The sequence below is a fragment of the Apis mellifera genome, linkage group LG4, assembly GCF_003254395.2.
Source record: "Apis mellifera strain DH4 linkage group LG4, Amel_HAv3.1, whole genome shotgun sequence".
Taxonomy (NCBI): Eukaryota; Metazoa; Arthropoda; class Insecta; order Hymenoptera; family Apidae; genus Apis; species Apis mellifera.
Genome location: NC_037641.1, coordinates 12543400 through 12566910, shown reverse-complemented (window position 1 = coordinate 12566910; position 23511 = coordinate 12543400). Strand labels below are relative to the sequence as shown.

At 29.1% G+C, this 23511-nt stretch overlaps 4 protein-coding genes across 9 annotated transcripts in view; 1 reads left to right on the top strand and 3 right to left on the bottom strand.

The window, feature by feature from the left end:
- The first annotated feature begins 2123 nt into the window (after nucleotides 1-2123).
- Nucleotides 2124-8793, top strand: LOC724304 (ATP-binding cassette sub-family G member 1). Of its 5 annotated transcripts, none has more exons than XM_006569380.3 (12): nucleotides 2124-2327; nucleotides 3507-3660; nucleotides 5013-5130; nucleotides 5522-5714; nucleotides 6024-6169; nucleotides 6265-6506; nucleotides 6589-6791; nucleotides 6913-7081; nucleotides 7342-7442; nucleotides 7532-7687; nucleotides 7756-7996; nucleotides 8606-8778. In XM_006569380.3, exons 2-12 carry the CDS (start codon nucleotides 3516-3518, stop codon nucleotides 8776-8778), a joined length of 1887 nt encoding a protein of 628 aa, XP_006569443.1. In that variant the 5' UTR covers nucleotides 2124-2327; nucleotides 3507-3515. The 5 variants fall into 5 exon arrangements, with proteins under 5 accessions (XP_006569443.1, XP_026295996.1, XP_006569444.1 ...); XM_006569381.3 differs by lacking the exon at nucleotides 2124-2327 and adding an exon at nucleotides 2892-3098; XM_006569379.3 differs by lacking the exon at nucleotides 2124-2327 and adding an exon at nucleotides 2892-3200.
- A 2707-nt stretch (nucleotides 8794-11500) lies between these two features.
- On the bottom strand, nucleotides 11501-13234 carry LOC552336 (UBX domain-containing protein 1). Its single transcript, XM_624712.6, has 7 exons — nucleotides 13057-13234; nucleotides 12928-12981; nucleotides 12708-12866; nucleotides 12388-12639; nucleotides 12080-12296; nucleotides 11817-11997; nucleotides 11501-11729 (listed from the first exon to the last, which is right to left on the bottom strand). Exons 1-7 carry the CDS (start codon nucleotides 13110-13112, stop codon nucleotides 11683-11685), a joined length of 966 nt encoding a protein of 321 aa, XP_624715.1. The 5' UTR covers nucleotides 13113-13234; the 3' UTR covers nucleotides 11501-11682.
- A 534-nt stretch (nucleotides 13235-13768) lies between these two features.
- On the bottom strand, nucleotides 13769-14693 carry LOC552322 (histone H2A). The gene is made up of 3 exons (XM_624697.6): nucleotides 14534-14693; nucleotides 14254-14461; nucleotides 13769-14034 (listed from the first exon to the last, which is right to left on the bottom strand). The coding sequence occupies exons 1-3, from the start codon at nucleotides 14553-14555 to the stop codon at nucleotides 13857-13859; spliced, it is 408 nt and encodes a 135-aa protein (XP_624700.1). The 5' UTR covers nucleotides 14556-14693; the 3' UTR covers nucleotides 13769-13856.
- Nucleotides 14694-15203: 510 nt separating this feature from the next.
- The window catches only part of LOC409658, a 52713-nt gene continuing 44405 nt past the window's right edge, over nucleotides 15204-23511 (bottom strand). The window contains exons 12-15 of one of the 2 annotated variants that reach the window (XM_393156.7): nucleotides 18001-20823; nucleotides 17591-17797; nucleotides 17081-17479; nucleotides 15204-16969 (exon numbers count right to left, since the gene is read on the bottom strand). In XM_393156.7, the coding sequence (XP_393156.5) occupies nucleotides 16770-16969; nucleotides 17081-17479; nucleotides 17591-17797; nucleotides 18001-20823 (3629 nt within the window). In that variant the 3' untranslated portion in view covers nucleotides 15204-16769. Of the gene's footprint in view, nucleotides 16970-17080; nucleotides 17480-17590; nucleotides 17798-18000; nucleotides 20824-23511 lie in introns of those variants that run through there. The other variant, XM_016911798.2, reaches the window with a different exon arrangement.

The window sequence follows — 23511 nt, the reverse complement described above, 5'->3', positions numbered from 1 at the left end:
TAATATATATATATGTTTATTTGCAAATTAAAATATTATCTATCTATAATTTATAATATTATGAAATAAATATAATTTATTTGTTTTTATTAAATTGTACGATGACAATTCCATAATGGTTGTTGTTACGATAATTGTTAAAATCTTTTCGATCCATTTTGTTATATTACAATATATTACAATATTATAATATGTATGGTGATCTCAAGTTGATCTTAAGGATGTATTACCAGTTTTGAAAGAGATAATTAGAAAAGAATATAAATGCATTTGATTCGAATGCATAAAAATACTAATCAATTATTCTAAAATTTTTGCAATTTTTATTCTTTGAGTAAGAATAAGAGGCCTTAAATTAACAACATTTCGCAAGTGATACTTTTATCTGCCCATGGCTGTGAGTTTGACGATGCAGATAACAGAAAATAAATGCAATAATATATATTTTTTAATTTTAACACGGATATATAACACGATGTTTTTTAGAATGATATTTAAAATGTTTTAAGAATAATATTTAAAATAATAAATATCTTCCCATATTATATAATTATGAATGTTGAAATTTGGTAATGCATCACGAACATCGAACTTAAGATTTAGAATAAGTTTACCAAAATTTTACATACATTGTATACATTTTTAATTAATGTATTTCTTCAGCATAATTTTTTAAGGGAATTTATTTGTATACAAATATAAATCACATAAAAATATATAACAAGAATAGAATTTTCAACGATTTTGGAAGAACAATTTTATCGTCGATTCTTATTTAAATTATATTTTTCAAATGTATTAGAAATTATGATTAATTATTCATGCACAAAATAAAATTAAAACATTTGATTTATAGTATGTATAATAAATATTCATTAACTTGATAAATGTACTTTAATAAAAGATATGTTTATATCTATTTATATGGAATGAATTAAATATATTTATATAAAAAATGGTTACGCAATCGATATTTGATAATATGTATCATTATATCGAAATCCGGAATATAAGAATTTTTATAATAATATAATGGTAGAATTTCTATAATTTATTAATGCCAAATTATTAAATTGTACCTTTAATATGATAAAAATAAAAGAAGTAATATAAATATGTAAATATGATGATACGATATGATATATAAATATGAAATACGTAATATAAGAAAAATATATGTAATATAAAATGAGTCATGATGATATTGCAAAATATTGGAATTATGCATATCAGATTATGGAAATTCTACTATATATATATAATTTTATATATACATATATACATAAATCTTTTATAAAATATCATGCATGTGAATGCGTGTAATTGTGCTAAATTATTGGCATAATGTTCGTTGTATTTAATAGCGTTTGTTTATTATGAATAAAATTGTTTTTCATAATATTATTATTAATTTAAATATTTATCATTTATTTCTAAGTAAAAGAAATATAAATATATATATTTTTTCATTTTCAAGATGAACTTGTGGAACCATTTAAATTTTTTAAAATTACAAGTCAAATTATAAGTTTGTTTAATCACAATTTAATCGATTTTATGGAATAGTAAAAAAATTCCTTGTTTACTTTATATAACTATTATATAAAGTATTTATTCAATCACGAATGCAATTTAGAAAAAAATCATTATTCAAAATCTTATATTCATATATAATTATTTTTGCATAAAAAATCACCGTTATAATATATATAACTTGTGAAATAATGATACACTTGATACTAATATATACACTAGATAGCATATTAAAAAAGATACTTATTTCAAATATTGACAATAAATTGACAAAAAAGTACTTATTTTAGAGAATGAAATACATGTTTATTAATATATGTATATTTATTATATAATATATTTTTTTTAATATTAAAGATAAGATAAAGATTATTTAATATTAAGGAATATATATATTGGTTTTAATTATGAAGAATATTATATATTATAAAAAATAAAATCATAAAAGTCGAAACATTCTAAAATATATGTTTAAATGTATTAACAAGAGTATAAGTAAAAAGATTATTAATAAAAATAAGCAAAAAGATATTATTTTTTCATAGGAATAAAATCTACAGAAAACAAATATTTAAAAAAATATATTTATTTATATATATATTTCGAGGACTGGAGCATGCGCGTAGATTTCTATGAACTTACATATAATTAACACATTAGTATGGACTAATTCGATCTATACCTACTAATACAGTCTGTTTTTTAGTGCAGTTTGTTATGCTCATTAAATATTTAATTAATTCGTGCCTATTATAATCTTGAGTTTGTCCCAAATTTTACAAATTTAATAAATTGTACCTATAAATATACTTTCTAACTAATTGAATCATAAATTAATTTATTGTAAATAATAATAATTTATACGTATTATAAAGTAAAAAAAAAAAACTCTTAAAAGCTTTTTGTGTTACAATAAAAGCTTAATAAATGTGTGCAAAATATAAACATATACATATATATACATATGTATACATATACTCTGCATGAAATGAGAAATATTTATTTTTAAGTAACAAAGTCATTTATTCATTCTATTATCTATTATTTTTTATTTTATTGCAGTATCAATTACTTATGTTAATTAACAATAAATGATTTACAAATAATGAATTTTTTTTCTCTTTTTTTCTTTGTTAAAATATTCTCAAATATCTGATTAATAACGTTGAAACGACACCAATTGTTTTTTATTTTATTCGTTATTATATATTTCGATGTATTATCATATCGTATCCATACACAAACATTGTGCATGATTCACATTGGACTTTAAATATGCTTTTTAGTTCTTTGTTACATTACATCATTATTTTTAATAATTTAAATTATTATATTAAAAAAAAAAAAAAACAAAACTTCTGCTTGTCGAATTAAAATATGAGTCAAAAATGTTAATTACATCAAGATGATTTACACGATATATGATACTATTGTGATAGCAGCCGACACAATTATATGTGTACAGTACAGAGTGTCGTTAGGAATAGGGAACATAGTAAAGTTATTTTAGCGTCAGTCTTCAACCGCGACTTGTCGTGTATCAAGCTTTCGACCGTTTTCAACGGGTTTTTAAATTTTTTATCAGTGACGCTTTTATAAACAAATAATTGTGTGATTTGATGTGTTATAATATTTAATGCAAATTTTAAACAACTTGGAAAATTATAGTATTATATTTATCTTAATTTATCATACATTCATTACAACTTTCTTTTCTTAAATTGTTATAATTGATTATTTTTTTTTAAATAATAATGACATAATTTTTTTTAAATATTTCATTCATGAAAAATTTATAAATATACAATTGTCATTTCGATCGAAAAAAAAATGATTGATTTTTAAAAACATTATTTGAAAAATAATATTATGAATTTATTAAAAAATTTAAAGAAAGATTTTAATTTTAATGTTTAAAAGTGTTATAAATAATAATATAAATGAAAGAAAAATATTTTTCTTTTAAACTGTAGATATCAATCATGCTTACAAAATCGGGATTGAAGGCAAAACAAAGCAACAATGGAATGGATGACATCTCATTATCATTATTAAATTCCAAAAAAATGGCCTCTATTAACATCGAATTTAATGACCTAACTTATACAATACCTTATGGTAGAAAAGGTACGATATAATATAAATTGTAGTATATATTTTTATTAAATATAATAAAGAAAATTAAAATTTTACTATTCATGTATTAAAATTTAATTTTGATACAATGTAAAAAAAGGTAAAATAATTTTATTTATATTTTTTATTATATTATTTAGAACATTAAAGAACATTATGTATTCTTCATATAAATTAAAAAGCTAAACGAATGAAATTTAAATGTTAAATTGAGTTGAAATTTAAATTTCAATGTATTTAAAAAGCAATGAGAACATTATTCCTAAGATTACTATTTTATATATAAAAAAAATTTTTTTTTTTTTCTAATATTTTTTTATTATAAATTTCTTTTTCAATATTTTTCATTATCATAATTTTTTTAATTATTTTAATATTACTAAATCTCTTCGAAAAGAATTAAAAGAATATTTCAGTATCTTATATATATATATTTTTTTTTTTTATCTTTTTCAAATTAAACGCTTGAAATACAAAAAATGATATAAATGCTATATTTATGATGAATGAACAATCGAAAAAATCAGTTTCTTTTTAAAAACACGTTATTCTGCAAATGTATAAGGAATTCCTATAAATTAACTTTTATAGATATTTTATTATCATATTATTACCTCGATCAATAAAATAAAAAGTAAACATAAGATAAAAATGAAGTTGAACATGAATATATCATGAATATAATACATGGAAATAAAAATATAATACTGCATAATTTTATTATCGTCAATATTATAAATCAATTTAATTATTAGTTATCAATAATTAACACGGATGAAAAAAAAAAGAAAATATTTTTAAATAGAATAGAATGTTAAAATATAATTATCTTTATCGTACATTAAATATATTTCAAAATGAAATATATTAATAATTATTTAATAACTATTTAATAAAAAGAATTATAAATTAATATTTAATTATACATTTATAAATCAATCAGTTAATAATATTCTTAATTAATAATCAAATCAGATAATTCGTGTAATTTGAATTTAATTCAACATTTATATTTCAATTTAAATATTATCATATGAATGTACTAGATTGATAACAAAATAACTCATTTTCCTATTTAAAATAATAATCAATGTGTTAAAGATTGTATGTTTACAAATATATACACATGGAAGATTATATTTCTTTTAAAATATATCTTATATGTCTCTATTAAATACATATTTATTATTGGATATGATGATTATATGTAATATAGAATTTTCATTTATTTTATGATAAAAATGATAATATATCTTTTTCGATTGGATTATTGAAATTTTAAATAAAATTTATACGAAGTGATACATTTTTCTTTTTTTTTTTTTTTATTTATGTGTCATCAGATAAAAAAGCTATATTAAAAGGAATCAACGGACAATTCAAATCTGGACATTTAACGGCTATATTGGGTCCTTCAGGCGCTGGAAAATCCACCTTATTAAATATTCTCGCGGGATACAAGTAACGTTTCATCAGATCAAAAACACTGTAGTATAGAATTGACAAATTTATCAATCGATTCTAATAAAAGGAAAAAACTTACTATGTAATAATAATTATTACAACTTTCGTTTATCGTTTATTGTTTCCCGTATTTTTTGTTTTTGCATTGAAACCAAACTATTTCTTATTTTGCAAGAGTCATTGACCTTATAATATACCGTACAAACAAACAAACAAAAAAATTTAAGTCAAAGTTTACATGAATCCTAACATCGTGTCTCGATCGATAAATTAGCAGTTCGTGCGTAATGTAGTACGATTCGACAATCTTTTTCTTTCTTTTTAATTTTTTTTTTCCTTTTATCTTGTCTATATCTCTAATTCAAATTCAAATTCTGAACGTTTACAGAACAATTGGAAACGTAACAGGACAAATAAATATCAACGGGCAGAAACGAGACATGGAACACTTTAGAAAAGCGTCATGTTATATCATGCAAGAAGATCTTCTTCAACCATGGCTCACGATACAAGAGACAATGCAATTTGCTGCTGATTTGAAACTTGACAAGAATATTTCTCAAAAAATGAAATTAAATACTGTAAGCATTTCAAACGATAATTATATTTACAATATAGATAGAATAGAAAGTAATATTTCTTTCTTTCATTCGATGCCTGTGAATGAAAAAATTGTGGAAAGATCTAATGATTAAAAATTAAAATTGTATACGTTTCCTCTTTATACGTTTTTTATCGCATGCTCGACAATTAAGAAGCATTTGAAAAGAGGATATACTCATTTTAAAATGAAAGAAATCATTTCTTTTTTTTGAATATATGTTATATATTTATTTAACATCATAAGATTCTCTCAGATCAATTATTAAGCGTTGTTTGCGTAATTTTAGATAGAAGAAATTTTAAATGTTTTACGGTTACATCATGCAAGGCACACAAGTCCCGAGCATCTATCGGGTGGCGAGAAAAAAAGACTCTCGATAGCTTTAGAGCTCATAAACAATCCACCAGTTATATTTCTCGACGAGCCAACCACGTGAGTAATTTATTTCGAAGCGAAGAATAATAATCATATTATTCTTGAACAAACGTTATTTGATCAATATCAAATATATAATTGTACAATTTCAGAGGATTGGATCAAACATCTGCTGCTCAGTGTATCGAACTTTTAAAATCTTTGGCACGTTTAGGAAGAACTGTAATTTGTTCCCTTCACACACCAAGCGCAAATATCTTCTCGAAATTCGATCATGTTTACGTTTTGAGCGGCAACGGCCAATGTGTTTATAGAAGTACTACGCGCAACTTGGTACCATTTATGAGACAGATAGGTATCGAATGTCCGCAGCACTACAATCCTGCCGATTTTGGTAAAAATAGTTTAACTTTTTATAACTCGAATTCGTATTTAGAAATTCGATTTTGAAAAATATCATCGTTATCGTGTTACAGTATCAGAAGTGTCAGCGGGTGATTATGGTTCAGAATGGATAAATCGGATGGTAAATGCTGTGAGCACAGAATTCCCTGTTATTCCTATCTCTCGGCAAACGAGTTTCGAATTTCAAGTCAATGCGACGATATCGAAAGTGTCTTGGTTTGAACAATTTGTCATTCTATCGAAAAGAAGGTTTTTACAGTTACGTAGAAATAAGGTGCAAAAGTGTTCAATAATAGAAAGAAAAAAAAAAAAAAAAAAAAATGTTGAATAAAAAAAAAAAAAAAAAAAGAAACTTTCACGAGAGATATCTAACAAAATCTTTTCATCTTTTTCAGGATTATATGTATTTAAAAATATGTTTACACATATTCGTTGGCTTCATTATCGGCGGTTTATTTGTAAATATTGGAAACGACGGGTCGAAAACCATATATAATATCGGTTTCTGTTTAACTTGTTTAATATTTTTACTTTATGTACCAATGTTACCGATATTAATGCATTGTAAGGAAATAACGATTATAAGAGGAGAATTGACGATTGTTGATAAAATAGATTTGACAAAAAAAAAAAAAAAAAAAAAAAAAAAAGATAAAGATATTTAATGAATATAATTATTATTTTTTATAATACGTTGTTAAAATATTTTCAGTTAAAGATATTTAAATCGTATAATATCCTCGATTGTCTTCTATATTCTTAATAACTTTTATTCAAGCTTTTCATTCACTTGTAAATATTTTTTTTTTTTTTCACACTTACAGTTCCCACAGAAGTGAAATTGATAAAACGAGAATATTTTAATATGTGGTATGATTTGAGTCCTTATTATTGTGCGTTGATCGTAAACAACATACTTGCACAGGTTAAAACACCGAATTCTATTAAAGATTATAAATATTAATTTTTACAAATCGTTTAAAGTGAAAATAATTTTTTTGACCAACATTGCAGATGCTAGTATCATCGATATATTTGTCAATAGTATATGTGATAACAGATCAACCTCTGGAGTTTTTTAGATGCGCTATGTTTTATAGCATTTGTTTAATATGCTCGTTTATAGCAGAAAGCATGGCATTAGCTATAGCCAGCATATTGAACATCGTGGTATGGATTCATATTATGTTACTAATTATAATTATATTAAGAAACTCTGATATCAATATATTTTTTAGAATGGCATATTTGTTGGGCCTGCAATTTCTGTCCCCTTAATGTTGGTTGCAGTACAAGGCATTGGCGAAACAAAAACTTTACCTCTTTATCGACAATTGATAATGTATCTAAGCTATATTCGCTATGGTTTAGAAGGTCTTATAAGTGCTTTGTATGGTTATAATAGAGGAAAGTTATATTGTCCAACTACAGAAATGCTATGTGTATTTGGAACACCTCGACAACTCTTACAAATAATGCGTAAGCTATTGGAATTATAGTAATGTTTCTATTAATTGTCGCAAAATCTATATTATTGTTAAAATAAATAATTAGAAATAGAAATTTTCGATAAATATTTTCTCAGTTTTATTTATTTCTTGAAATCATCTAATATGAAAATGAAAGATATAAAATGTGAAATGAAGAGAAAGATTCAATACTGTCAGTTATATATTATCTATGCATATAATTAAAATTAATTCAAATATAATCGTACTTATAATATTAATTTTCATTGGAAAATTTTAATAATTTAATTATTTAATTATTTAATCATAATAATTTGTTGTAATCCTATAATCAATAATGAAATACATAAAAATATTTTCTATTTTGATGATTCATTGCTAATTAAAAATAATATAATACAGATTATGATTCAAATGAGTCAAATGGAGATACGACTAATATTTGCTACTTTGTTACATCGAAACTAGTTGGTGATAAGAACGCGATAATTAGTAATACAAAATATACGATAATTAAAGAAATATTAAAACATCTAAAATTCATCTTTAAAATTATAAATTTTTATAATATATATATATATGCTTGTATAAAAATGTAATTTTTTAATTCTCATTTTAGGTATAGATCATGTGGCCTTTTGGGTTGATTTTACTGCGTTAATAGTTATCTTCGTATTTTTACAAGTTCTCACTTATTATTTACTCAGACAACGACTTAAACCGAACAAAATGTTCCAAACACTTTTTCTGATTAAAATTATAATAAAAAACCATTTTAATATCGTTAATTAAAACTTTTAAACTTAATAGTTTTATTTTTTGTAATAGATTTATTATTTTTCAAAATATTAATTTTAAAAAAAAGAATAATTAATTTTTTACAATCTATCTTTGAATATAATAAAAATTATACTAATATAAAATTCTTGAAAAAAATCTATTTTTTTGAAATGATATGAAATGTAATCAAGATATATATATATATATAGGATATAAGATTTAAAAAATGATTTTAAAATTAAATATAAAATTAGTATGCAAAAATTTATTCTATTGAAGTATATTTTTCAAATTGTAAATAATTTAACTTTTGCACAAATCAGGAGAGATATGAATAAAATGTCATATACATAGACTTGATAAAATAAAAAGATGAACTTACATGGCGAATTGAAATAGAGAAATATAATTATCTATTTCTGCTATCTCATTTTATCTTTGTTTCGCAATTGCAATTGTAATTTAATAAAGAAGTTCAACAACATTTCAATCAACATTTTTATGTTTATTAAGTTTTTTATTTTGGTCTTTAAAATTAATTCTTTAAAAATATAAATCTTCTTACGAATATATTAACATTTTTTATATCTGTGTATACGTGTATAAATATATAATCTATAATATTTGCAATAAAGGATTTTTAATCTTTTAACATTGCATATATTCTACGTATACGTAGAACAAGATAACACGTTCAAGGTATAATATTGATTAGATCAGATATTTAATAAATACAGTTAAGTAAAAAAGAAATTAATAATAAAAAATATATATATATAATAATAATAATAGAAGTGTTACGATATATTAAATTTTTATTATATTCGATTTATGATTTTAGAATCAATAATGTTTTTATATTTTTCTCTATATCATTTTAACCTATAATTAATGTAAACATATATATTGCTTTTTAAAAATTTAATTTGTTTCATAAAAATGAATATGTATATTAGAAATTAAATATATTTCTGTTAAGACTTTCTATAAATATATAATAATTAAGAAATAAAATATCTTAAAATTGTGATACATATAATGTGCTTGCAAAATATGTTATTTTTAGAAAATTTATTTAAATTAGTGCATCTGTGAATTAAATTAGAATTAAAAAATAAAATAAATATTATAATAAATAGGAAATATATATAATGATTTAAAAAAAAAAACGAAAGATAAACGCAATTTTTATATTTTAAATCTTTTTTTATCTTATCTTTTTTATATTTTATAACTTTTATATTTTATTTATTTTATTTTCAATTTAAAATAAATTTCTATATATGTTATCAGTTATAATAATTTATGTATAATCAATAATATTTTATCTTATCTTATGAAGAAATAAATTTTTGATATTTTTTTTTTATATCTATATAAAATAAGAAATTCTCAAAATTCTCTCTCAAAATTCTCTTTTGATTGATAGGTATTATATATATACACAAATATTGAAATAAAATTATAAAGATTTATTCAAATAACTAAATAGATAATAAATCTTATATATCAAGTTCTATTCTATTTATAAAAAGCATTAAAAATGTTGAATTGGAAAAAATTCGCTATTATTTTATTTTTGTTTTTTATTGGCAAAGTGAATAGGTGAGTTTTATTTATTAAAAATATTCGATAAAATCTTTATATTATTTAAAACAATATATAAGATAAATTTAACGATAATTTTTTAGAATTTTGTCTAAATTTTTAAACAAAATTATGTTTTCATATTATTATTTTTTTTATTAACGAATAACCAATACATTTCGGAAAATTTTTATACATATATAAATTGTTTTAACAGTAAAAGTTGGAATCGAATACCGAGATCAAACAATGATTTCGATGCTTTAATTTTTACTCAACATTGGCCTCAAACTGTTTGCTACACATGGAAAGAAAAGTCAACATCGAATACGTGTTCATTACCAAAAGAGCATAATGAGTGGACGATTCATGGTATTTGGCCATCTCAATATCATAAAATTGGTCCAGAATTCTGTAATGATAAATTACCATTCAATTCGACCGCATTAGAATCATTAAAAGAGAAATTACAAGAAAAATGGATTGACATAGAAAAAGGAAAAACTTCTTATTCACTTTGGCAACATGAATGGGATAAACATGGCACTTGCGCGGTAGAATTGGAACAATTAAATACTGAAATTAAATATTTTACAAAAGGTTTAGAATTATTATCAATTTACGATATGAAAAATATATTGGCAAAAGCGAATATCATTCCTGGACAAACATATAATAAAACAGAGATTTTAAATGCTATTGAACAACAATTAAACAAACGAGGAATATTAATTTGTCAAGAAAATAAGGTAAATAAATAAGAATTTATTTTGTTCATCAATATTTAACATTCAATATTTAATAATTAAATTAAATATAATAAAAATTATTTTAGCAAACAGGAAAATCATATATATTTGAGATACGAATATGTTTTGATAAAACATTAGAATTAATCAATTGTAATGAAATGTATGAATACCCTACAAATTGTAAGTCTGAAAGTATAATTTATCCTGATGAAGTACCATATAATAAAAGTACAATAATAAATAATAATATAACAATGAATTTCATATTTATATTTTTTATATTGTTTTATAAATATATATAACATAAAAGTATAAATATTAAATATATGTAATTTTAAAATTTAAAATTGATGTAAAATTTACTTTATATGAAAATGTAATAAAAATTTTAAACATTTAATATTTTTAAATGTATATTTTTTATTTTTATTAATAATTACAAATAGAGATTGTTTTAATAATAAGAGATGTTTTAAAATGATTTCTTTTTCTAAACAATTTGTATAATATTTTACAATGAAATGTTACTTTAAAAGCATATTGCAAATTGTATGGCAAATAATAATTGACATTTTAATCATTCCACTTTCTTTTGAACAATTAAAACTGCAGATGGTGTTAAACCTAGAATTATAATCATAATAATCAAAAAAATTAATTACATATATTATAGTTAATGCAAATATTAAATATTATATTGCAATAACATACCTAATGCATTTAAAGGAGCTTCATAATCATCTTCTGTAAAAATTTTCTTAGGAAAATTTGTCATTAAATTAAATGGACCAGGAGTATCTGTCCTATTAAGTTCTACAAACAATCTTACAGCAGATAACTTTTCCTTACTTCCAAAATTTTGAGTTAATATTTGTCCATTAGTAAGTCTAATCTAAAATATCAAATAATTCAATATTGTTCAAATATTACAATTAAAATTATATTAATCATAAATATATAAATTATATATATACCTGTAATTTTGTATCATTATATTCTTTCCTATAAATATTAGTGGAAGATGAAGGTGTCGAGAGAGATTCTGTTACTATTTTTTCAGCATTAGCTTTAGCACGTCTAGCAGCTTTATCAGCTTCAATTTGTTCTTTAACCCTTTGTCGTGCTAATTTCTCTTCTTCTTTTTCACGTTTCCTTTCTTCTAACAACTTTTTCATTTCTAATTCTTCCAATCTATAACATTGAAATATAAGTATATATATATACATATATATACTTATGCATATATAATAATATACATAAATGAAAAACAAATTCAACTTACTTTCTTCTAGCTTGAGCCATCTCTTTTCCTGATTTTATCCTATTTTTTTCTCTTTCTTGTGCATCTTTTTTTTCCTGTTCTTCCCTCTCTTTGTTTTTTTGCTTTAATTTTTCTGTTAATATTCGTAATTGCTCTTTTTTTTCTTCATCCGTAAGAGGTTTTTTCTCTTCTGTACTTTCAGAGAACCTATCATGTCCAGACTTTGTTGCATGGAATTCAACTTCCAAATTAGATTTAAACAATTTTCCACAGCTATTGAACAAAGAATTAAAATAACTATGTTATCAATATTAATTCATATAAAATATTAATATATTTACATATCACATTTCATAGATTTAGCAACTTCAGTAGTAGACACCTGATCACTAGCATCGGTAATGTCTTCTTGAACTGATGTTTGAAGATTAGACGCTGGTGAACTTTCAGTAATAGGTGGTTCAGATGATGGTTCAGCATCATTTGAATGAGCCAAGAGCCTAAAATAAAAATTAAGATCGTCATCAGACGATGAGAATGAAGTCACGGCCTTTCTCGTACCATTCCATTGCCGGAACAACTCCTTTGTTTCCAGTAATTTCTAAAGCTTTTTCCCTGCGATAGAATAAAAATGAATATAATAAAGGTTATATTACATATTAATTAAAAAAAATTGCCTCAAATTCTTACGCTTTAGATACGCTGAAACCCATATCGACTAGCATATTTATATCACTTGACGACATTTTATTTTATATTTTTGAACTGCTTAACGAATATTTTTCACCAATAAAATAATATTCAACATTCGAGCAATCAAAAACTTAACGTCACGTTCAACCGACGCGCTACCTATGCAATTTTATACGTTGTAAAAGCTCACTGGTGAAATCACTTTACCGGAAGTCGCATACAACTAAATTTTGAAAATATAATTAATATATGTGAAAAATATATTTTTTAGAATTTAGAAAAAATGCAAAAAATATAAGTATAATAATATATAAATATAAGTTCAAAAATTCAGAATTTCAAAGAAATATAGAGTAATGATGTTTTATTTTCACTCTAAATATTGTTTACAGTCAACAAAAACATTTAATACAGTTATTCGGTTTTCATTTTATATTCATAGTTTATAAAATATCACTAAGAATTTAATATATGATCAGAAGGAACAAAACAAAATGAATATAATAATGATAATAATTAAATAATAAATCTTAAGCATAAGTCAAAAAAAAAATGTATCTTAAAAAAAAAATGCATTTTACTATTACATAAGCTAAATAAAAAATATTATTTAGTAATGAAATAGTAGATTGCACTATTAATTAAGATTATTCACAATGTATATTGATAGAATAGTGATTGTAATTTGATAGGTTTCAAAGGTTACTTATTTTTTTTTTTTTTTTTTTTTAATAGCTCAAAAAACAAAGGTATAGCCCTAAAGTATTGTTAAGTTAGAAATATTATTCTAAAGATTATTAATATTCCTGGGATGCTTTGTCTCCTTTTCCAGATCCACCAGTACCAGTTTTCTTCGGCAAAAGTACTGCTTGAATGTTAGGCAGGACACCACCTTGAGCAATCGTTACACCAGAGAGTAATTTATTCAATTCCTCGTCATTGCGAATAGCTAATTGCAAATGACGTGGAATTATCCTGAAATAAAAACAAAAGTATGTATATTTAATGTACTATTTATAAATTATCAATTAAAGATAGTATTTTATATAAATAAATGATATAAAATATATTATATTATATAATAATGCGGAAAAAAAAATATCATGGAGAAGCAAAAGTAAAGATAGATAAATAGAGTATGTATAAGTGAATGAGAAAGAGATAGAAAGAGAGAGAAAAGCTTGCTTCACCAACCTCGTCTTCTTGTTGTCTCTTGCGGCGTTCCCGGCTAACTCGAGTACCTCAGCCGCCAAATATTCCATTACAGCAGCCAAATACACAGGAGCTCCAGCTCCAACTCGTTCTGCATAATTTCCTTTTCTCAAAAGACGATGGATTCTTCCGACAGGGAATTGCAGCCCTGCCCTACTACTGCGGGTCTTCGCCTTTCCCTTAGCCTTTCCTGAAAAAACGTACATAGAACGGTTTTTATAGTTTTCAATTAATTTCTCTTAACGCTAAATACGATACTTACCACCTTTACCGCGTCCAGACATCTTTTAATGAATTTTCTTAAAACTTTTAAACGCGAACAATGAACGATGCTTCTCCTCGCAATACCAAACAGCGAATGAACCTCTACCCTATTCGACGACGGTTATGCGTATGTACATCCGATATTTTGGCGGCGACAGTTAGGTCGGCGCTCGTTTGCGCGGGAACGTTATTTCTACATCACATGTACATGTGGCGCCGCCAATCTAATATTAAAATCCCTAGATAAAATTACGGATAATTTTTCTAAAATATAATATACGCGTATAATTATACATTAGATGGAAAAATATTGCGTTTTCTAATTTAAATTATTCATTTAATCCATAATTTTTATTTCTTTGTATTAATTTTTATATGGTACATAACTTTATATTAAAAAATTGTACACCCTGCAAAAAATAAGCGTGTCTCAGTATATAGAGGGCAGTACTGAACATGAAAATAATTAAAATTTATAATTGCTTCAACGTACAGAATTATAAATTTGAAAAAAACTTTATGAATATTTTAAAAATATTTGCTCTTCATTTCATTAAAACTGTTAGAATGAAATAGTTATATTAACTAATTACTAATCGTATGTTATATTGAAAATCTTATCTATACCTTATATATGAAAGGAGAGGAAAAACAAAATACTCAAAAAATTCATATTTTCAACAATTTACTCCTAGGCTCTTGTTTTGGCCAGATCAGAGACCAACAAATATCTTGTGGTCTTTTTGTCTTGTTATACAATACATAAAAATAATGATATTTACAAATGTAGGATAACGTTAGGCACTCAATGAACAAAACAGTAAATTATAAATGTATTCGTATTATACATATTGGAGGTATTACGATGAATAGTTGAACGATATACTCAGAGAATAGAGTGAGATACAAATATTAGGACATGTAAGCACTGATTTAGTTGAATGTTGACGAAAAAAAAAAAAAAAAAGAAAGAAAGAAAGAAAGAGAGAGAGAAAAAAAAGAAACAGAACTTTTGCAACGAAACGAATTTTATTCGCTTTTTAATATTGTTTGCGATCTGATTACTGTTCGAACTTGGAATGTTGAAGGTCGGGTAACAAGCATGTTTTTATGTGGAATGTGCTCGCGCGATGTCTCACGTTTTAAATTAAAATTTAAATTAAGTCACTTTAGCTACGTAAGTACCTCACTGCAGTTGTTACATTAATTTCTCTTGTTAATTCACTGGCCTTTGCGTTCATTATTGTGAACAGTGGACATCGAAAGGAAAAATCGATCACTATTCTGACCCCTTGGAATCAGATGTGATTTTCCTGTATTCTACGAATGTCCGTAGACTAGAGTTGTTTCTATCTCGAAACATTTTTTTAAGTTAAAAGTAATCATTACGGTTCTATAGTTTTGACCTCTTTTTTTTTTTTTTTTTTTTTTGCATTCAAATTTATCGTAATCGCAATCTGTGGTTTCGTAGTTTGAATGTATTTTAAAATTTTTGTTAACACAGAGTTCACGTACACTATTCCCATTTAGGATGCAAAATGAAAAAGAAAGTTACAGTCTATATATTGGAGTAACTTTTCGATTATCAATAAACCGATTCAACGTCGCGATTAGTTGCCCCCTCTCTTTTACACCAGATAATATTAACGATCGATTCATATACAAATTCATGACATATCATATTGTTTCAAGTTATTATCTGACATAGAGTCCACATTACGCAGAATAAAATAAGTTATACGATTTGTCTATTTTTTCATTAAAATATTATGATACAAATTACAATTATTTATAGTTCAGAGTCTAAGAGCCGTTAGTTAAAACTATAAAATCTTTATTTTAACCACTTCAGTCGTGAACTAAGAAGTGCATTGTATATTTGGATATAATTTTTATAATCTTCTTACACACTCGTCTCATACTCATTGCGTTGATACGAGGATCATTTACGAAATATAAAGATGTGCTTCACGACCGATCGTAGTATCAATCCGTTGCTATTGGAATTTTATATTCTGCATTATATATGTATAACATCATCTCAGTGGTTATCCATTTTGGTCATTAAAACCGAAAGGCTGCTTTACAAATTGGTCAATAAAATTGTTTCATCGAATTCTCGCTTGTCTAAGTATAATTGTAAGATTTTATATTTGGTATTGGTATGCTAACGACCCTTAACCCTTCGATAATATCACAGATGAATGAGTTTCCGTGTTGTGCGTTACGCATCGCTACCTAAGGTTCCTAACAAGTGCGTTAATTCTTTCGATTTTCTCGCTCAGCATTCGCCTCTCCGAATCAAGGGCTGTTCTCGCGGATAAAAGTTCGTATATCCTCCGCTCCAGATGAATGGTCTCGGAACGTAAGTTGTTCGATTGTGCCATCAATTTTGATGTTTCGCTCGTCAAAATTTTCTTTTCCAATGCTTTTTCTGAAATGAGAAGAAAAGAGAGAAAAAAAAATAATAATAATAATAATAAAAAATAAAAGATCGTATAAAAATTAACGAATGGTTATAAAACGAAATGAAATGATTTCATACCTTTGGAATATTCGCTATAAGCAATGATGATGTCCTCGATGCCAGTCCATTTAGATCTCTCTTTCTTTCCATCCACGTAATCCACATCCATGCTCTCATCCATCATCTTCATATCCATAATCTTGCAATGTTGTTTCACCCCATTTTCACCGGGCATAGGCAAAGAAGGATAACCCATCGAGACAATGTTCGGAACCAAAGGTGGTAGAGGCGGTGGTCGTTCTGGAATTTGTTTCACTTTTACTCTATCCAAAAGCCTCATCTTTTGCGGCGGTTTAGGCAATGTTGGTGGATTCTTCGAATATGCCCTGGCAATTCTTTCGCAATACGCGGTCACGGAATTGGAACATTTCCGTTTCTTACGATCTTGCAGAACGTATTGCCACGTTACTTCTGCCTCTGTGTGTAACGAATGATTATGAATGAATTGAAATGATCGAATCACATTTTGATTCGATCAAGCGTATAAGAGTATAATATACAGTATATATATTTTTTTTTAATATTTACCGTCTCTCCTGTTCGGAGGCATTATATCAAGGCCTATAGTCCTGAGAAAACCAACTTTCGGCTCGAAATCTGGTGTATGGAGTAATACGTCCGGATGTTCCCGCGGTATCGGTAATACAGATTCTACCACTTGTTCCGTCTCCAAAGGTACTTCCGGTGGATCTGGATTTAACCTGTACCTCTTCTCCACTTTACAAAGCTCTATTTCTATATGGACGGAGCGAGAAAGAGAGAGAGAGAGAAAGAGAGAGAAGGCAGATGCATAAGTGTTAACGTGTGGACGAATGTAATGTGGGGGGGGGGGGGAAAGTTAAAAAAAAAAAAAAAAGAAAAAAAAAGAAAAAAAAAAAAAAAAGAAAAAAAAAAGAAAAAAAATTAACAAACGGTGAAGGGTGACGAAGATTTCTTACCGTTCCTCATACTTAATGTGGTTAGACCGAACATGGCGAGGAATGCGAGTTTCTTCTCGGAATACTGTAATTTGGCCGGTGGACCTTTGATGATCCAAAGATCCATATCCTTCGTTTCATCCTCGCCTTCCGAATCCGAACTACACGCAACACCTGTATTCCTCTCCCGTTTCCTTTTCCTTCTCCTTTCGGCAAGATCCAACGAGGACGTCAACTCTTTCGGCTTCTCAGGTACAAGAAAAGACTTTTCGCTGGTTAACTCCTGTTTGACCAGAGCCTTGCTCAGGTCAGGCACATTTAACACCGCCGGTTCGCACTTCACGGAAATCTCAGTCAAATTATTGCACTTGTCGGTGAAACAAAATGCGGTTTTCAGCTCGTTAGAGAAATTCAACAGTTTCTCTTGGTATTTTGGTATCTGTAGGAGAACATTGGACACGTTCTGACAGGTACGCAAAACTTCCTCAGACTTGATGCTCTGCATCAACTGGCTCGTATCTATAGGCTTCTGCGCGATGTCGTTTATGCTGAACTTAAAATTCGGTTGAAACGATAATGTGGACAACAGGTTGTTCTGATCGCTGCTCTTGGACTCTGATTCAGGTTTCATCTCCTTCTCGGCGAGATTGAAGTTGACGTTCGTTGGTTGGAAAGTAGGGGGCGGGCCTTTCCCTTGTTGCTCGTACGTCGAGTGGGCGATGATCAACGGTTTCTCTTGAACGATCGAATTCTTTCCCACGTGGTTCTGATGGCTCGCCGCCGTTTGCTTCCCGTGATCCTTCTCCGTCTTCTCGCTACACGAGTTGACCAACTTGCCGCTCTCCCTCGTCGACGTATCCGAGACGCCGGTTTTATGATGCGAATTCGCGTGATTCGCGACTTTGTTCCCGTTCCCGGCCGCGACATTGTTGTAACTCACGTTTCCACCCATTTTCTCGCCGGAAACGCAATTAACGAGATTGGACGAGGTCGAAGGGGGCGACGAAGACGACGAGGACGACGACGACGACGACGACGATGAAGACGACGACGACGACGACAAGGACGACGAGATTTCGTTCCGCTGACCCGCCGCTGTCACCGTACCAGTTTGATTACTTTCGTTCCCATGATGCACCACGCTTTGTTTCGTATTACTGATCACAGGGGCGCTGCTGTTGCTACTCGCGCTATTACCACCGCTGTTACCACCGGTCAATGTGGTCGACGATACGTTTATCTTTGGCTGCGAGTGGACTTGATGTGGCTGCGATGACGAAGATGGGGACGAAGAAAAATGGGCCGGTTTGTACAAATTGGGTACGTGCGAGACGGGTATATGGGGATGATGAAACTGTTGAGGTGGATAGGGGATCGGATGTGACAGGGATTGCGAATGAGAATTCGCGTTTTTCGCGTTATCGACCACAACGTTATTGTCGTAACACAATTGCCCCCCGATTGTTTGGGACGTGGTCGTTGTAGCGGCCGATTTTATCGACGGCTCTTGGTAAGAAGAAAGTTGACTCGATATGCTGTGATTGTGACTGTTCACTATAGTCCTTTGCTGCGGCTTAGACGAGGAGCGAAACGAATCCTCGAAAGGTCTGACGAAAGCCGGTTGAGATGTGACCAACGTGCTCGTGCTCGTGACCATGGTGATCGCGGTGGTAGTGATGGTAGTGGTGGTGATGATGATGCCGCTGCTGTTGTTGTTACTGCTGGTGCTCGTGTTGGAGGCGTTCGCCGTCGTGCTGGTCGCGGTTGCGCCGTTGTCTTTGCTTCTCGAGCTATGAATACCGTGAGACAACGGGGACGGCGATTTGTGGGTCAAGGTGGTCATAGTGTGGTTCGCGCTGTTCATAGTCGAGGGAGCCGAGGCGGGTGTCGTTACAACGTGTGTTCCGTGGCTTGTCATGGTGCCGCTGCTCGACAAACCGTTGTTACTCGTCGTTGTACCAACTGCGCTCATATTGTTGCCGCGTTGATGTTGCGATTGTTGCGACGATGATGCCGCTGGTATCGGTGGTGGTGGCGGTGGTGGTGGCGGTGGTAGTGGCGCCACTTGTGGCGACTGTTGCACCTGTTGCTGCTGCTGCTGCTGCTGTTGCGGTTGTTGTTGTTGATGGTATATAGAAGTCGTGACCGTAGTCGTCGCGCTGCTCATTATCGTAGCTGTGTGCTGACTAGAATGAATGGTTGTCGAGGGTACGGAGGGTAAATGGAGGGAAGGTATGGAGATGATAGGCGCCAAGGGCATGGCGAGGGATGGCGGGGGCGGTGGACCTATCACCGTCGGTGTCAAGGATGACATAGAGGGTATAGAGGGGATGGGTGGGGGGCCGCCGATAGGCGCGGAACTTATCGGTGGCGGAGGTCCAAGGTTCAAGGGGGGTAGAGGGGGCATGGCCGCGGTGCTGACGGAGCAGATGGTAGCCGTGGCCAACGATGCTGGTCCAATGGGAGCCGGTGGATTTGGAAACGGTGGCAAACGAGAGTGATAGATGTTCGCCGTTGCCGTTGGATCCGACGATGGTGGTGGCGGTGGTGGTGGCGGCGGTGGTGGTGGAGGTGGCGGCGGTGCTACTGTTGGCGGAGGAGGAGGAGGGACCGAAGACTGTTGCTCTTCTTTCCTCGACTCGACGCGATGGTGACTGTTACCGACAGATCCAACGTTAGCGTTACCCGCGCTGCTCCCGCTGTTGGTGCCCGCGTTGCTGCTATTGCCACCACCGCCGCTTCCGCCTCCGCCTCCGCCGCTACTGCTCCCGCTTGGACGATCTCTGTTCTCGCGTTCTCGCTCCCGCTCGCTATGCATCTGAGCCGCTATGGTCGGCTTCCTAGCTGGAACAAATCCCGAACACAGTGCTTGGTAATCTTCCACTGATCTACTTGGTGTCAACTTACTATTTAGTACACGGAGTACACGGGTCGCCGATCATTTCAATTTTCGCCCAATTCTTTCGCGTACAAAGATTTCTCTGCGCTCAATTTTTTTTTCAATCCTCGACGTATTATTCGTATTATTCGTTTGAAATTCGTGCGCGAGGAGAAGCGTTGGTTCACGTTTGGAAAAGGGAAAAAGAAAAATTACGATCATCACGACGCGATTCAAGGCTTGTTCACAATTATGGAATACGAATCGAGTTAAATTCGTTAACGAGCCACGTCTTTAATATGATAAATTCGAACAATTTCGATCGCGTGTTCGAAAAATTCGTCACGCGAAAGATTTTTAGAAAGACGACGGGAGAAAAAAAAAGAGAGAGAGAGAGAAAGAAAAAAAGAAAGAAAGAATAAATTGCACAGAATCTTTAAAAGATATAACGATCGTTCGTCTATTTTTAACTTACCTGGCCGATCCGGTTTAGTTAGACTTTCGTTACGTAGCGAGTAACAGAGATTGTTGTATATAATTATTCGAAGTATTGGGGATGATTGCACAGTAGAACTTCAATGATAATTGGATTCGACTAATATTTCGGTTCGATTGTACATTTCGATCGGTTCGATTATGGGACGCTCGTATATATATTATGAGAAAAAAAACACTCGTGTGTATATATATATATATATAGATATCGTACAACGTAGGAAAAAATTAGGTAATTGATCTGATCTGAGGTAACGACTCTGATTCTCGCTGAATCTTCCCCAAAACTGTTTCAGAAAATGAATCGAGGGTCAAGAATTCCAAGTCAATCCAAGAATTTTGATCACGTTTTTTTTTTTTTTGCAATGTTTATTTTCAATTATAGTCCAAATATACATGTTTACATAATAAATTATATAAAAACGGTATAATTTTGATAAAAGAACATGTGTGACAGTTATATACATAGGTGGATCAAGTCAATAATAAGGGTAATAATACGTTTGCTACAATTAAGAAAAATTATTTCAACACTGATCGTTTAATTGCAAATTTCTAAAACAGTTGCGGGAACTAACGCAAGAGTGCACTATGTTTTCAGGAAAACGGTACAAAAGTAGCGACGTAATTAATTATTTAAATTCTGATTCTTTGAAATTCCATTCTTTCATCGTTTCGCGATCGTTTCGAGGCGAAAACGAAATTTTTTTCACCTTGTTGTCTAGCTGCTAAATGTTAAATGAAAGGGAGAGAGAGAGAGAGAAAGAGAGACAGAAGAGAAAGAGAGAAAAGAGAAAAGAAAACAACGTGGAGAGAAACGTGAACAAATATAATTATAAACGAAACGAAGAAAACTGAAGAGAACAGAAAGAAAGAGAGAAAAAAAAAAAAAAGAAAAAGAAATATATTTGTCAGCGATTAACATTCATCATTTCTTTGCTTCAAATTATAATAATTACTTTAATAATAACAAACTTCACCATACATACACAAGATAAAAAAAAAAAAAAAAAAAAAAAAAATGCAAATAAAAAATTGAATTTATCAAAGGAAAAAAAAAAAAAAATTCACTTGAATGTGAACGAGAGAGAAATAAAACGTTTACGTAACAACCATTACACGTATATATATATATATATTGTTCTCGAACAAAATACTCTTCATCCTCTAAAAAAAAGATGGAGGAAGATTCAATTCTTTTTCCATACAAGTCGTGCACTCTTATGTTGTTAAGTTTCGTCGTTAAAGACGTTACTAACTACAAAACGATTACCTACGTAATGAACGTGTCATTGTACATGAATAAGAGACTTCGTTCTTTTTTTTTTTTTTTTTTTTTCTTCTTTCGAACACTACAAAAAATCATTTTGAAACATATATATACTTCGAAATATAACGATATAAATGGATATATAAACGGCCGACGACCGAAGGCCGACTTATTCTTTCAACAAGAGAGAACAAGAGAAAATTTGTCGCAATTTTGCCGATAAGTCTGACTTCGGTCTGACGTGTCGAAAAAAACGAAATTACTCGGAAAATGTCGGAAATGCGATTTGCAACCTTGGAAAAAATGTTTTTAAGGATAATCGGCGTGGTACTTTCACTCTTTCTTTTTTTTTTTTTTTTCAACTATGGCGAAGCGTTCGAGGTCCCACGAAGGTTCAAATCGTTTATTTCGAACTGGTGCTTTGCTTTCGATTTCGAAAAAAAAAAAAGAAAAAAAAAAAAAAATTTCAATTTGAGAAACGCAAAAGAAAAAGAAAAAAAAAAAAAAAGAAAAGGAAAAGAGAGGAAAAGAAAAAAAAAAAAAGAATCAAACGAGAGAAACAAAAATTAAAAATCGGAGGAACAATAAACGTGAAGCCGAACAACTCGATGTTGACCGAGTTACTTTGCTTTACTTAAAAAATATCGATCCTACCTTCATAAGAAACGATTAGCTATGACTATATCTTCGATTATATCTAGATTAAAATTAGAAGCGTAGTATGTTTTTCTTTTTTTTTTTTTTTTTTTGTTTCGATTTCATTCACAGTCAGGTATGTATATATATATATATATATAGAGTCATATATATATATTCTGCAACGACTTCTCCTCGCTTCTTGTTTCATCTCGATTCATTCCTTCATGATGAACCGTCGGTCGCACAGTAC

What these genes read in the sequence shown, in the direction of transcription:
- LOC552336 (XM_624712.6), bottom strand. Translation starts at nt 13,112, where the DNA reads ATGTCGTCAAGTGATATAAATATGCTAGTCGATATGGGTTTCAGCGTA. An exon ending in AAATCTATGAAATGTGATAT is followed by an intron (nt 12,640 to 12,707) that starts GTAAATATATTA and finishes TTTGTTCAATAG; the next exon opens with CTGTGGAAAATTGTTTAAAT. An exon ending in ATGGCTCAAGCTAGAAGAAA is followed by an intron (nt 12,297 to 12,387) that starts GTAAGTTGAATT and finishes TCAATGTTATAG; the next exon opens with ATTGGAAGAATTAGAAATGA.
- LOC552322 (XM_624697.6), bottom strand. Translation starts at nt 14,555, where the DNA reads ATGTCTGGACGCGGTAAAGGTG. An exon ending in GTCTGGACGCGGTAAAGGTG is followed by an intron (nt 14,462 to 14,533) that starts GTAAGTATCGTA and finishes ACGTTTTTTCAG; the next exon opens with GAAAGGCTAAGGGAAAGGCG. An exon ending in AGAGACAACAAGAAGACGAG is followed by an intron (nt 14,035 to 14,253) that starts GTTGGTGAAGCA and finishes TTTTTATTTCAG; the next exon opens with GATAATTCCACGTCATTTGC.
- LOC724304 (XM_026440210.1), top strand. Translation starts at nt 3,516, where the DNA reads ATGCTTACAAAATCGGGATTGAAGGCAAAACAAAGCAACAATGGAATG. An exon ending in TACAGTTACGTAGAAATAAG is followed by an intron (nt 6,792 to 6,912) that starts GTGCAAAAGTGT and finishes CATCTTTTTCAG; the next exon opens with GATTATATGTATTTAAAAAT. An exon ending in ACAACTCTTACAAATAATGC is followed by an intron (nt 7,997 to 8,605) that starts GTAAGCTATTGG and finishes TTCTCATTTTAG; the next exon opens with GTATAGATCATGTGGCCTTT.